Source organism: Monopterus albus, unplaced genomic scaffold (genome assembly GCF_001952655.1).
Source record: "Monopterus albus unplaced genomic scaffold, M_albus_1.0 scaffold145.1, whole genome shotgun sequence".
NCBI classification, from domain to species: domain Eukaryota; kingdom Metazoa; phylum Chordata; class Actinopteri; order Synbranchiformes; family Synbranchidae; genus Monopterus; species Monopterus albus.
The window spans coordinates 926,522-940,868 of record NW_018128025.1 but is presented as its reverse complement, the minus strand read 5'-3'; the positions used below and the strand labels follow the sequence as shown (position 1 = coordinate 940,868).

Genomic DNA, 14,347 nt, shown 5'->3' with positions numbered 1-14,347 from the left:
TCCTTCTGCTTCAGTTTGTGCTGCCTCTTGCTTTTGTCGGCTCCCGCAGTTCTTCCCTATCCCAGTTCTTACACCAATGTAGCGTAGGCTAGCTTGAGGAAGGAACTGGAAATAGAGGTTGCCTTTTTCTCTTTTATTTCACCCTCTGGCAACTGCACAGAACACACCCAAAACACTGAACAATCCCCCTCAAGTACATCCACTGACTGGGCTTCAGAGTTCATTGTATCACCTGTATTGTTAGTACGAGTATAAATAAGCCAGTACTAGGAACCAGTACAGAAGTCATTCTAAAAGCTTGGTATCTAAAAGTGGCATTAGATAATGTTCTGTGATTGTGTTAAAGATAATGTATGTTATAGTTAATTGGTTAAAACATGGAAAATCAGCAAGACAGTCCTTTATATATCCACCATACTTCAGCTGAAGAATAGTGCTGCTGTGTGTGTGTGTGTGTGTGTTCTAGGAATGAATGTGTGAAGCAACTATAAAAAATGTATTTGAAATGAAGGAGGCAAAGAACATGCATGTTGAGTAAGGAGCCCATGCCAAACATGATTTTCTGTGCTTTCTGACTTCTACATCTACATCTGTAAAAAAGAATTATCATCTTAAACATAACTGAAAGCTCAAAAACAAGGTGTTTGCTTCGTTTGTTGTGCAGAAACAGCTCAGTTTATACAAGTCTCGTGAACTCTGAGACTTTTTGAGACAATATAAAGTCTTACACAATGGGCCGTGCATGTTCATGTGAGCTTGCCTGATAACCGGTGTTATTCTTCTAAAAGTAGAATTTTTCAACTGCATGCAGTTTTGTGGATATATATTACCTCCTGATGCCTGCATTGTGACCACAGGATGTGGAGAAAAATATAGGGTCTGAGGTTATTGCATGTCTGGGAACGTTCATGTACAGCTGTGCGCAGTGGTTCTCAAACTTTTTCTGTCATTCCCCACTTAAGAGGGCGGGCAAATTTTCAAGCCCCACTTGTCAACAAAATGATAAAGAAATCGGCCAATTTTTAAAATTTCAAATTAATTGAAATATCAAATAACACCAAGTTCAAAACAGAAAAAATATAAGTGCAACTGTATCATTTGACAGGGGGATATTTTTCAATTTTGCAGCACCTGTCTCATCCAGCATAATCGACACCATGTCTACAGCAGCAGGGAGAATGAGCTGCTCAGCAACTGTGTGTGTTTTTTTTGCACTGGGGAATTCTGTATGCAACTTTGAAGGAAGCCATTTGTGCTTTGCTGTTCACTGATGTGGATTTTACCATGCCATTTTCCTGCTAACGGTTTTCTACCAGCTTTCTTTTAAAGAAGTCAAGTGGCTTATTAACGTGACTGGGCTCTGCTGTCTCTAAATGTCTTAATTTGTTGGGTCTCATGCTGTCTGCTCCCAGTGGCTTAAGACACAAGACACACATGGGTCTCTCCTCTGCCCCCACCATTCCCACCGTGAATCCAAGCGCAAGATAGGCTTCATCATATTTTCTTTTCAGCTGGCTTTTTGGTTGATAAGACTACTGCCTGTCGTTTCTTTGTCTGCTTGTGCTGAATCGCCAGCTATTTTGTGGTCCATGTAACACATTTATCCATTTACATTATTATGCCTACTACGTACACTATTGGCCCTCTGTGTGAAAGTTTCCTTATATTGTTGCGCTGCAGTTAACATGCCGATGTTAAACCGTTATTGTTGCACTTTTGGTTGGTTCCACTTTTTTCTCCCGGGCCCTGAACTGATGTTAGTTCAATTTACTTGTATTAATGACTCATTTCTAATTTTCTCCGTTCATTGCGCCCCACCTGTCATGTCTTTATTCCCCACTAGTGGGGCGTGCCCCACACTTTGAGAACCATTGATGTACAGGGGCTCGCTGTTTTAGCTGACCAGGTCTAACCTACAAGCAGCTGGCCAGTGAAGCACCCCAAGGCAGGGAATGATCAGCTCATCAACGCTGGATTCTCCCAGAGCAGAATACCTGTTTGTTTTGACTGGTTGAGGCCAGTGTGTCTGCCGCATGTGATGTGTTGTTGATGAGAGGATTCTAATGATCCATGATGTTACTGTATGAATGTATGTGGTCGCCTTTAATGCGAGGGATTTATGGGGGAAGACACAGCAATCACCACTTGGATTTACCGACCTTGGAGCTACTTGAAAGGGAATGAAGTTTCCACTACTCATTGGGACTTAACGATAAGTTTTAAAAACCCACACGTTGAATGCCTGTTAATGCATTGTTTCTGTAAAGAATTGTTGTAAGGCTGGAGAAGTTTCTATGTCTGCATTATGCCAGTTAAAATGTGGGGTTTCTCAATTACCCGTTTTGTTTAGAGTGTTGCATATCTCTTTTCATTGGTACATATACTGTTGTTTATCTATGTATGAAGGAGAAAATCAAATTAAATAATGCTGTTGCGGTTCTTCATGCTGTTCATATTCTGGCTCAAACATGTCAGGTAGGATTTGAGCTATTGTCACTGTCAAACATGTAGCTTACTTGTCAAATTTTTTTTGTTTATGCATTGTCATAGCCTCCTGACTGGCAGCGGGAGCTGTGTCCGTTCACTAACTATCCTCTCGTTCTCAGGAGGAAGCTGTCCTTGTGATATTGGGTTTTATCATTCTGGAATAATTACAGACTCTTTGAAGTTATGATGGGTGCAAAGCTAATCTAGAGGTACCCAAGGTTAAGCATTGAATGGCTAGAAATGAGCATGCCATGGCTCTTTTAAATCAACAGTCGGTCTCATTCTAATGTGACAATGGCCACATAAATCCAGCTGGACTTGTAAATGAGCCAGTACTCAATGGTATTCCTGGGTGTTATTGCTTGGTAGAAGGTATTGATGAGCAGATGCAACTTTGGAATGTTACTCTGGGCTATACTGTGACATAAGTTACTGTTTGTGAGGATATGTACGATTAAGTGTGTTTGTGTCCTTCAAGGTAAGTGTCCTCCAAAACTGTCATACCTTTATGGCTGAGGCTGCTATACATCTTTTCCATTTTACAAGTCGTGATCCATCTCTGAAGACTTTTCTGTAGGTTCATTGCACCAACAGACAACACCATCAAAGCTAGTGGATGTAATGATGAAGAAAAGACAGTATGAGGGCAGGAAAGATTGAGGTAGAACAGGGTGAAATGTCGGAAGGAGAGAGAAGGGCATGATAGGAAAGAGGCAGGAGGTGGGGGACCTATTGACAGTGTTATAGCAGCACAACAAGCTGGCATGGCCCCTTTTTTCCTCCTCCATCCACCTGTTCATCAGGATTACTCAGAAAAGGATGGAAAAGAGGAGAGAAGAAACTGTAGGAGGGCAAACACAAAGAGAGAAGATCCCACAGCTCACTATAATTCAGCCACTTTTCCATGTCATCTTTTGAGTAAAATAAACTGCTGGGATAAAGACTCGCTGTTAAAATTATGGATAAGTGGATTATAGTAGAGTGTTGTCATGGGACTATTCAGGTAACAATGAAAATAATTGGACGTGGAAACACTGTAGCAGTGTGCTATGTAATAGCGACTGTTCACTGGTTGTACTTACTAAAACATCTCACAAATATGTTTTATTGCTTTTCTACAAGACAAAAGCAGCATGATGTGTGCAATCCTTTCATTTGTTGATGCTCTGTATCTATCAATAACCTAATTGTCTTCCAAAACATAAACCTAGCTCAACACCATGTGTCATTTGCCAGCAGTGTTGGAAAGTAACTAAGTACATTCAGTCAAGTACTGTACTTAAGAAGGATTTTGAGGTATCTGTATTTTGAGCATTTTGATTTTGTGCTACTTCATACTTTGACTTCACTACATTTCAGAGGTAAATATTGTACTTTTTACTCCACTACATTCATTGTTTAACTTTAGTACTAGTTACTTTTCAGAACCAATTTAATACAAAAATGACAGTATAATCATTAGACTTTATTGATCTCCAGTGGAAAATTCACAAGCTACCCAGCAGTAATTCAAATTATAAGCACATATGCTAGTTAAAACTAGCTCTCCCTTTACAAGTTGCATTACTGTAGTGACATTGCATAAATAATTATAATCAAATCATATGGTGTACATTAATGTTTATCATACAATTCTGCACGATATATTTTGATGCTAATACTTTTATACTTTTTGAGTGCAGGACATTTACTTGTAACAGAATATTTTTACTCAACACTATTGTATTGCTACTTTTATTTAAGTAAGGGATCTGATTAATTCTTCCACCACTGTTAGCCAGCTTCGACTGTAGCTTGTGAATATCTTGATACACATATTCATTCATTCATTCATATTCTATCACTTCCTTTGAGTTATTTTCAACATAAGAGCATATTGTGTCTTCCATACAGCAGCAAAACAAAAACCTTAATGCCACACTTAAATTAAAGCCACACAGCAGTTGCATCAAGCATTCTGCTGGTGCCATGGCTGACTTACTACATGCTGCAGATACCAAGAGAGTGCAGCCAAGATTGCAAAGGGTATAAATCAGTCACTGCCAGCTGTGAGTTATGCCTCATCCATGCTGACTGACCTTTGTTACTTGAAGTACAAGCATGGTTTGATATGCTTATAAAATCCACAAAAGGGCTTTTCAAGCACAGTTTCAAACACAATATTTGGAGTTCTGTCAGAAAATGATCAGGAGGAGGTGGGAGGGAGGAGCTGATTGACACTTCCTGTATAATCAGAATACACATAGCACATACAGTAGGAGCCAAAAATATACAGCTGCAGTAAAAGTGAACGAGGAAGCAAAAGTAGACAATAAGGACAGAATTTTTGTCATCACTGAACCTGATTCATGATCTGCTGGTATGTAACAGTGCTACAGCAATGTTCATACTCTGAGGCATTTACAGTCACCACAACTGTTTAAAAACCCCCATATAGCAAAAGTGAAAGACAACAAAATGATAATACAACATGTAAAGTAGAGAAAGCAGAATCATTACCTTTGAGGATTTAATCTCAGCCACTGTTTATGTTCAGACTTTGGTTCAAACCTGCAAAAACAGCAGAACATTGTCCATTAATGAACTAACCAACTCTAAAACTATGCTCAGGCTGCTCTAAAGGATTAGAAGTCTTCACCACCACCACAAAGCAAAGTATTATTGTGACAGCCATGCAGGGTTTGTAGAAAGAAATTCTTGATAAAATGATTTAGTGCTATGTTATGTATTTGCAAAACTGTTCAAATAATTGTTTAATCTTTTTGACCTTTGTAAAGATTTGACCTGTGGACATGAAATGCTGAGGGAGTAGGTGCAGAGAGACTCAGAACAACAGGAAGTCGTGCAGATACATACTGAGATGACTAAACTGTCTCCACTAGAATTGTGTGTGGGTGTAAGGTCTGATTGTCTTGGCTTCAGATTATCAACATTTATCAACATTATATGAAATGCGTGGCCTTATAGGATTGACATTATAATCTGCATTAGCAAATATATCTACAAGTTTACTTTAGTATCATATGCTTTATGATTTACTTTTGTTTTAACCAGTTCACTTGTCTTTAAGAATATAGGAGACATGTGTAAGACTGTAAGAGTAGACAGGAAACCACGTACAGGAAGTAGACCACGGTTGCTTAGCAATGCTAGAGGTGCTTCCTCTAAAACTATCTATTGAAAGGTCAGGATGTTGTTCAAGAGTTTCACCGATCAAAATCTGCCTGGCGACAAGATCACCAAATGAGGGGTCAGAACGAGGTCAAGAAACCAACCAAGGAACGAGGATGAAGGACAGCGCGGATGACGTCAGATCTTTTGCATGACTCTTATCATAAATTCTCTATGCAGAGGAAACTCGTGGTTCCAGCTTCCTGCAGCAGCTATGCACTATACTTCTGTGTGATAGGGCTTCAGAAAGAGACAGAATCCAGAGCTCTGTATTGCTTTTCTTGAATATTTTTTCTGAAATATTGATTGTAATAATTATCTTAAAAGACAGATTTGTCTTTGACTATTCTTCATAAAAGAACATGCAAGGACTGGTTTAGTCCAACAGGTTATAAAATCTTTGCTGCTACTACTTTATCTTATGTGACAATATGTAGCATTGCTGTTTTTATTACAACTCATGTTGCAAAGACAAGTTTTACAAGCAAACTTGTAAAACTTGTCAAAGGGGCAAAGCTAAAGCCTTTAAAAAGAAAAACTTTTAAACTGCTAATAGTGAAGTCCAAAAAACAAGCCGCATCCTCTATTTGGGAAGTCAACTTTTATCATCAGAGCAGTTACATGTTAACAAAATATAACTGACAAAGAGGTATTCAGCCCTCAAAGTTAACAGACTCATTTATTCATCAGTGTGATATACAGTGACACATGAAAACATGGGCACATCTGTGGAGCTCTCCATGGAATATCTAGTAAATGACTGTCTCTTGCTAAACACAGGGTCTTCAATCAATGACCAAAACATCTCCAGTCATTTTTATTACTTTTACATCCAGCAAATGAAAGGTTACTCAGCAACAGACACGCTCGATGCCCCCCAGCCCCCACAAAATGGCTTCTCTTCGTGACCGCAAATTCATTATCATAAACTCCAGAGAGACTCTCCATTCATCTCACATTAGCAAATGCTTTGTCTGTGTCAACCAATGAACATCAGCCCATTTACACATGAAGCCATTAAAACTGTAGCTAGCTCAGAGGAGAAAGATGGTGGATCGTGTTAGTATCCATTAATAAACTGAGGTTGAGCTGTTTAAAATCATGGGATAATGATAATGTAAGAGATGAGAGAGTGGTCTTTCCATTGAAGCTCCCATGATTACATGGGTGAGTAGTTGCTATCACAGAGAGAGAGATCCCATTCCAACCCCAAACAGTGGCCCGTTACCAGGGAAACGGGATGATGTAGAAATGGAGGTAAAGAGAGAAAGAAGTGAAAATGGCTATTTGTTTATGTGTAACATCAGCTAATATTTTAATTTAATAATTAAAGCTAATATCATTTTTAAGCAGAAAGAGGGGGAAAAGTGAGCGAGGTGTTAATGAAAGAGACAGGAAAGAGTCAAGACATCAGAAAACTACAACAGGTAGAATGAGGATGATGGGAGAAAGAAAGAAATAGGGAGAGAGAGAAAATAAAAAAATGAAGGGCAAGAGGGGATCTGACACATGCATTATTAACAGGCAAATCTAAAAGCACTTCATCATCAAGGGCAAGGGAAAGGGGTGGAGAGAGAGAAACACAGTGACAGGAATAGAAAAATAGAAAGAAGAGGAGAGCTGGGAGGTGGCAGAAGAGAAAAACTAGCACAGCTGACCCCGTGCTCCAACACATTATCATGGAGATGCAAAGAAAGAGACCTGAATACCTTAGAGAGAAAGTTCTTTACATTTGGAAATACTTTACGCTTATTCACTTTGTTGCAAACAGTCAGATGTTAAGACTGTTACCACTCTAAAAACCAGGAGACCATTCGCTTAGCTTAAAAACAAGAAAATAGATGCCACAACATTTTTGCCTAAATAGCAACTGCATAGGTCAAAATAATTTGAACAGTATTAGACCTACAGCATATAAAAGAAAGCTATAACATAAATATGTGGAAGCCAGCAGTGCACTTAAATCAGCAAAAGTGCAAAAGTTGCACAGCCAAATATGAAAGTATGAGCCTTGGAAATTCAATCTGATGTATTAGAATAAAAACATACCAAAAACACACCTGATTCTAGTAGAGTGACTCAATTTTGAACAAAAGCATTAATTGGACAGGACAGCTTTAACCTCACAAGCGCTGAATTTCACTGATTTCCACAAAATGTCTGAGTCTTAAAGAAACCTTCAGATGAATTCATGTAGCAAAAAATAGACCTGATTTGTTCATATCTTCATTAGAACAGTAAAATATGACAACAAAAATAATGAGAAATATAAGCGCTATGAATATTTAAATATCCCGTAGTGATAAAGACATGCTTATACTAGCTACAGAGTGATTATGTCTGATTACTATGGCTCTACTGTATGTCCCAAAACCTGGTGTAATTCCACTTTAACTTACTGCCTATCTCCCGTTTCAATTAGCTGCCTCAATTTAAGGATCACACACTGCAACCCCAGAGTGGACGCCCATTTCTACTTTCTTGTTATCTCTACACAATATTAAAATACACACATTATAGTTAATACTGATCCTAAAACAAACGCCTGCAATAAGACAACACTTTAAATGTGGGAAAGTAGTGTCATATTGCCAAGCAGTGTGTATCCACAGTCAAGGTCAAAGGTCAATGTGTTTATTTGTTATAAGTCACAGTTACGAAACGTGTAAACATACAAACGTACAATGAAATTCTTACTTTGCCGTCCACATGAATGCCACATAAAGGTGAGATGAGCAATAACACAAATCTAAATAGGCAGTAAAATCACAAATCTAAGGAACTTTAAAGCAGCAAGTGAAGGGAGGAAATAAAAATATAAGAACACAATATAATGCAGAGACAATATATGCTACATGGGAGCCATGGGAAAGAAAGAGTTTTTCAGTCTAGTGGTCCTGCATTTCACACTTCTGAACCTCCGGCCAGAGGGTAGGGAGGTGAACAGTCCATGCTGGGGGTGGGTGGGGTCTTTGAGGATGGAGGCAGCTTTCCTACGCACCCTGCGGTGGTAAATGCTCTGCAGAGAGGGCCGTGGAGTCCTGATGATCTTCTCCGCAGTCATTACCACTCTCTGCAGGTGCTTGCGGTTCATAGCAGTAGTGCTGCCATACAAGACAGTGATGCAGCTGGTCAAGATGTTCTCAACGATGCAGCTGTAGAAGTTGCTGAGGATTCTAGGCGACATGTCAAATCTCCTCAACATTCTCAGGAAATACAGCCACCGTTGGGCCTTCTTGACCAGCTGTGTGGTGTTAAATGTCCAAGTGAGGTCCTCACTGATGTGGACGCCCAGGTATTTGAAGCTGTTCACCTTCTCCACTTTGAGCCCCCGGATGAACAGTGGCTGATGAGTTCTCCTCTCCTTCCACATGTCCACTATCATCTCTTTCATCTCATCCATGTTAAGGCTGAGATTGTTGTCCTTGCACCATGACACCAGACTGGCCACCTCCATCCTGTATGCTTCTTTGTCCCCACCAGGGATGCGACCTAGCACTGTGGTGTGTTCCACGAACCTTAGGATGATGTCTTTGTGGGAGACGACACAGTCGTGGGTGAACAGGGTGTAGAGCAGGGATCACTAACATGATGCCCACGGGCACCAGGTCGCCCACAAGGACCACGAGTCACCCACGGGCCTGTTCTAGAAGTAGGTCACCATAGCGCCACTTACCAGTGAGATGAATCAATTTTTTTTTTGCTGCTATCTTTTTTTAAATCACACTTACATCCGTGTAAATTAGAAAATGACAATATTTAAAAGAAAAGCTTTAAAAAATGTTTCATATTAAATCGTGAAGGATTAGAACATGTAGACCAACTAGCGAGTGCAGCGAAGATGAGAAGATAATGTACACCTGAAAACATGGTAGAAAAAACATATCATATCATCACAGTGAATGGGAAGAAGAGTTCTTTTTCACCACTGTGAAAGATTCCTGCATGTGTCTCATTTGCAGGGCGACTAGGGCTTCTGGTTGGGGAACCTCCTGACTTGTATGGTGGGCACAATGTTGTCGATACAGGTAGTAATGTACCCTGTCACATACTCAGCATAATCCTGTACTCTGACAGAAAAGTCCTCTGAGGTGGCTGCAGCTTTAAACACATCCCAGTCTGTCTGGGTGAAACAGTCCTGCAGGATGCCTTCAGCCTCTGGGGACCAGAGTTTAATTTGTTTGGTGACAGGGTTTGTTTGTTTCAGTCTTTGTCTGTAAGCTGGATACAGGAACAAAGAAGTGTCAGTCTGTAGGATCCTGATGGTTGTTTGCTCAAGTATCAGACATACCATCTATGAGTGTAAAGATTTTGATGCAGGCCTTAGGCCTATCTATTATTCTGTGTGTGTGTGTGCGTGTGTGTGTGTTCTGTGACCATGTACATCTGTCTAGATGCTCTTGTGGTCACAGAAAATGACAAATGACCACATTAAGATGATCACCAGGTTGGGTTTAATGCACCGTGTCATTGTGTTGTATAAATACAATGTTTACAAAACCCCCTGGGGCATACAATAAAACATTTGTATGCATTTCCAGCATTCCAACTTTGAATAAGCCACAGTATGCAACACAATAATACATTACAAAACATCTGCATAAATACAGTGCATAGTAATTTATATTAGTGTTACTACTCTTTTGCACTGGTATACTTTCACATTTTTACACTTGATCGAAACTGTGAAAACAGTGTGCACACAAATGGCACAACATTAGAAAATGTCAAAATAGTGAAAACATACAGGATCTTTCTTGAGATAAAGCTCAATTAAAAAAATGCCACAAGTCTATGTCAGGTTGGCCTTCACATGTCTCCATTGAGTGGTTTACACCCATATATTCCCTTGTGTTTGTCCATATGTGTGCTTGTGATAGACATAGATTGAAAAGGGGGTTGGTTACCATGACTCTTCCAAGGTTTTTTAATTTCTGTCAGCATTCACTGTCAGCATTCTTCATGTGACAGATAACACACACATACACACAGTCCAGTCTCACACAATAAGAGCAATCAGAGAGCTGGGTTTAATCAGGGAGATTTACTACCTCCTGAATGGTCATTTTTTTCCTCCCTTCTAGAGGTTGAAGGGACAATTCTCCCATCCGCACTGTTCCCACTCCACATCACACAAAGCACACAATGGAGTCATCAAGAATGTAATGTGTGTACATGCACAGATGGTAAGAGCAAGAAGACAAGTCAAGATTTAGGAAATAGTATGAAGTAGCATTCCTCTGCTAAGCTTTCTACAACTGAAGGAGAGCATACTGTAAAGGTGTCCAGATATGAGAGCTTTACGGAGCTCTATTCCAATCAACTGACTCATTGCACAGCCCCAACAGAGGGTGTGTATAGCAAGTGAAACAGAGAGAGAGAGGAGAAGCATGAGAATGACTGCAGTAAACAGAAGGGTGGGAGGTCTGGAGCAACGGAAGAAAAAAAAAACACTTAAAAAAAGTAAAGACTAAAAAAAGCAGCATTAATGCAGATAAAATACCTCATTATATGATGCTTGGCTACATCAAATCACTCACAGTGAGAGAGAAAGGTCCATCTTTGGGTTTGATTTAATGCAGGATTTGAACAGGCTGTGGAAGGGAATGCCTCCCAAGGCTAGGACTTGGGAACCTCTTTAATCTAAACATGCAGTCCCACACAGATATAAAATCCTGTCTGACACTCAGTAAGACTTCCTTTACAGAACACAACCCTATGCAATAAAGTACTATGTTTGGGTTTAATATGGCAGTCCACAGAAGATAAAAGCTGCTGTGTTAATCTTACACTCAATTTAAAATTCAAATATTTAAAATGGTAGCCAGCATGAGAAAGAAATTATGTACCTAAAATACTTTTTTTTTTTTTTTTTACATGTATTATTATCCATGTAATTCTAGCAACAGATCAGGTATTTTCACATATCACAGAAGGAACAACTCAGGTGTAATTAATAAAAGTAAATAGATTATTTTGCATGCTCACTAACACACTGTCATGCCTTTCTAGGCAGAAAATCCAACAATGTGATTTAGACAAAATGGCAACATTACAGTTGTTTAACCTCAACACTCCTCCTTTGTGTTTACTATCTCTCTGCTGAAACTAAGCAGGGTATCACTGTCTGGGCAAACAAAAATAGCTCTATGTATGTACAAAAATTTATAATGTTGTATTAAAAAGGCTTAAGCTTCCCAAACCTTGTATTATATAGTGATATCTGACTTTTAGGACAATTTGTATACACTGACCGGATCCAGAGGAGGGCGGGACGGATTGCTGCAGACCCCATCCACCAAGGCAACAGTCTGTTTGTGCCTCTTCCCTCCAGGAAAAGGTACAGGAATATAAAGACTAAAACAAACAGACTGAGACAGAGCTTCTTCCCCAGAGCTGTGAAATCAATCACCTCCGTAACCCCCAGTCACACACACAACTTTCCCCCTATGGACAGACACAGACAGAACACTGGACCTCTGCAGACACACACCCATGCTCACACCTCTTCATAAAGATTGAGATTTGCCCTGAGTTGCACCTTATAATGTTACTAGACTCTTTTGCTGCTAACTGTCATGATCCTGTTCCGCTGGCTTCCTGTCCCCAGCTCACCCAGACTCTCAGGCACTTTACCTCATCACTCTAAAATGCCTTCACCTGCTGGTCAATCACTCACACCTGTTTATCTCAGTATATAGCAGCTCCTAACCTTGTGGGGAGCTGCCAGATTGTTCTTTGCCTAGCCTAGACTGTCCAGCGTTTATTTCATTGCCTAGTATTCTGAGAGCGAAACCTTGCCTGTTTAACTGACTAACAATTTTTTCCTTACCTCTATTGTTGGACTGCTACACCCGTTACCGACACCCTGCCTGAACCACCGACCAAAGATTCTGCCTGTTTGACTGTTTCTCCTTGACCTGAGCTCTCCCACGCTGACAAATAAACTTCATTCTGTTGTCTCCAAGTATTGGCCTTTTAATTGGGTTCACACCTCTACATTGACGGAAGCTGCACACGCCGCTCCCTGACACTAACATGCTGCTGAGCTGATTAGGTCCCATACATCCCTTTTTATTTGCTCATTGTTTTATATAGATTATACAATTGTGTGTTATGTAAATAATGTGTCTGTCTTTTAAGCTGAGAGCTGCCAAAAAATTTTTTATTGTGCTATTCATAATGACAATAAAGATTCTTGACTCTTGAATTTTTTTTTTCATGAAAAGAGGCCTGTGGAATATTTCTCCTTACATTTAGAAGGGATCTCTTTACAGTCACTGTCAGAGAAAGAATGGCTACAGTGACTAATAACTATTTCAGTTTACACATAGGCATGTGAGTTTTTAAGTTTTAAGAAAGACTTGAATAAAAGTGAACTGATCCATTGACTCATTGACGTTTCAGAAAGCGTAATGAAGTACGAAACCCATGCAGTCATGACAAAAGCCTGTAAATAAAGGAAAGAAAACTTTGTACCTAATGTTAAATGTCAAATTCCTCATGTGTCCAACACACCTGGCCAGTAAAGCTGATTCTGATTAATTTAGCCATGATGATGAAACACATTTGGTCTCTAGGGCAATCCACATGCAAAACACTGGAAACAATCAAGACAGAGTAAGTCAATGTCAGAAATGTAACAGAGCCAGCAAGAGGCAGAGATAGAGACACAATTGTGAGAAATAAAATCAAACAAAATATGTTCTTTTATAAATGTAGTACATTATGTCACCATTGCTCACAAAAACATCTTGTGGTAACCAATTTTGCTAAAGAAATCGGATATCTGAATGTCTGTAACTAACATCATGGATTAAAAAAAGCAGAGCTTGCCCATCAAAAACATGTTGAAAAATGCCCATGCAGCCTGCTCCCTGGGGACCATCTTATCTAAAGGAACAACACAAAAAGGAGACAGGGGAAAGACAAAGATGGAGACAGATGGACAGGAACACAATGAGATGAGAAAAGTGGAAATGAGAGTGTGAAAACAAAGGGAATGTTGACAAGAGAGGGCAAACAGTGGAGGGTATAGACCTATAGGATGCCTGGGAGATGTCTAATATTGACTGCATGTCTTCCAACTAACAGAGAGAAAGGCAGGAGAAGAGGAATAGAGGATTGAGGTCTCCTAATATTAGTAACACCAGTGAAGAGAGATTTCTCTATGCGATGTGATTAATTTAGGACTCTTCACAGAAAATGTTGTTCTCAGGCTGAAAGCTGTGATGAAGAAGTGACAAGCCAACAAAAAGAGTGCTTGGGTGCAGCACAATTGTGACAGTGAACTCTAGATATTACACTCACTCTATTCTGTTTGGCAGCGTCGCTGTAACTAAATGGGATATTACTGTTTTCTCAATGGTTCAACAAAGCTACACCATGAAAAGCGGTGCCAGACTGTAGTTCCATCATAATGAAAAAAGGCTGCACATTCTTCTCACACCACACAAACCAAGCCCCTCACAGCTGTGTAACTGGTGCACTGCATCCCACTGCAATTATGCAACATAAGGTTCTTTCAAGGAAGATCAAAAGCGATGGTGGAGGATGATATTACTGAATTTGCTGTTTTTAGAAAATATTAAGGAGGCACAGAAGATTGGTGTTTTATCTTGCTTTCCATTTTCACACTTCCCTTAGAGTTTCTATGCACACATGTGGGTATGAATCAGGCTAATTCCTG

General features: G+C 39.7%; 1 protein-coding gene across 18 annotated transcripts in view; it reads right to left on the bottom strand.

Annotated features, from left to right (window-relative positions):
• The window catches only part of nrcama (neuronal cell adhesion molecule a), a 54,950-nt gene that overhangs the window by 24,656 nt on the left and 15,947 nt on the right, over positions 1-14,347 (bottom strand). For 15 of the 18 annotated variants that reach the window (XM_020614377.1, XM_020614381.1, XM_020614390.1 and 12 more), the window contains exon 2: positions 4,987-5,037. The exons of 1 other annotated variant lie outside the window; for it this stretch is intronic. In XM_020614377.1, coding sequence (XP_020470033.1) covers positions 4,987-5,037 — 51 coding nt within the window. Of the gene's footprint in view, positions 1-2,991; positions 3,097-4,986; positions 5,038-11,912; positions 11,938-14,347 lie in introns of those variants that run through there. 2 more of the 18 variants (XM_020614386.1, XM_020614387.1) reach the window with 2 other exon arrangements.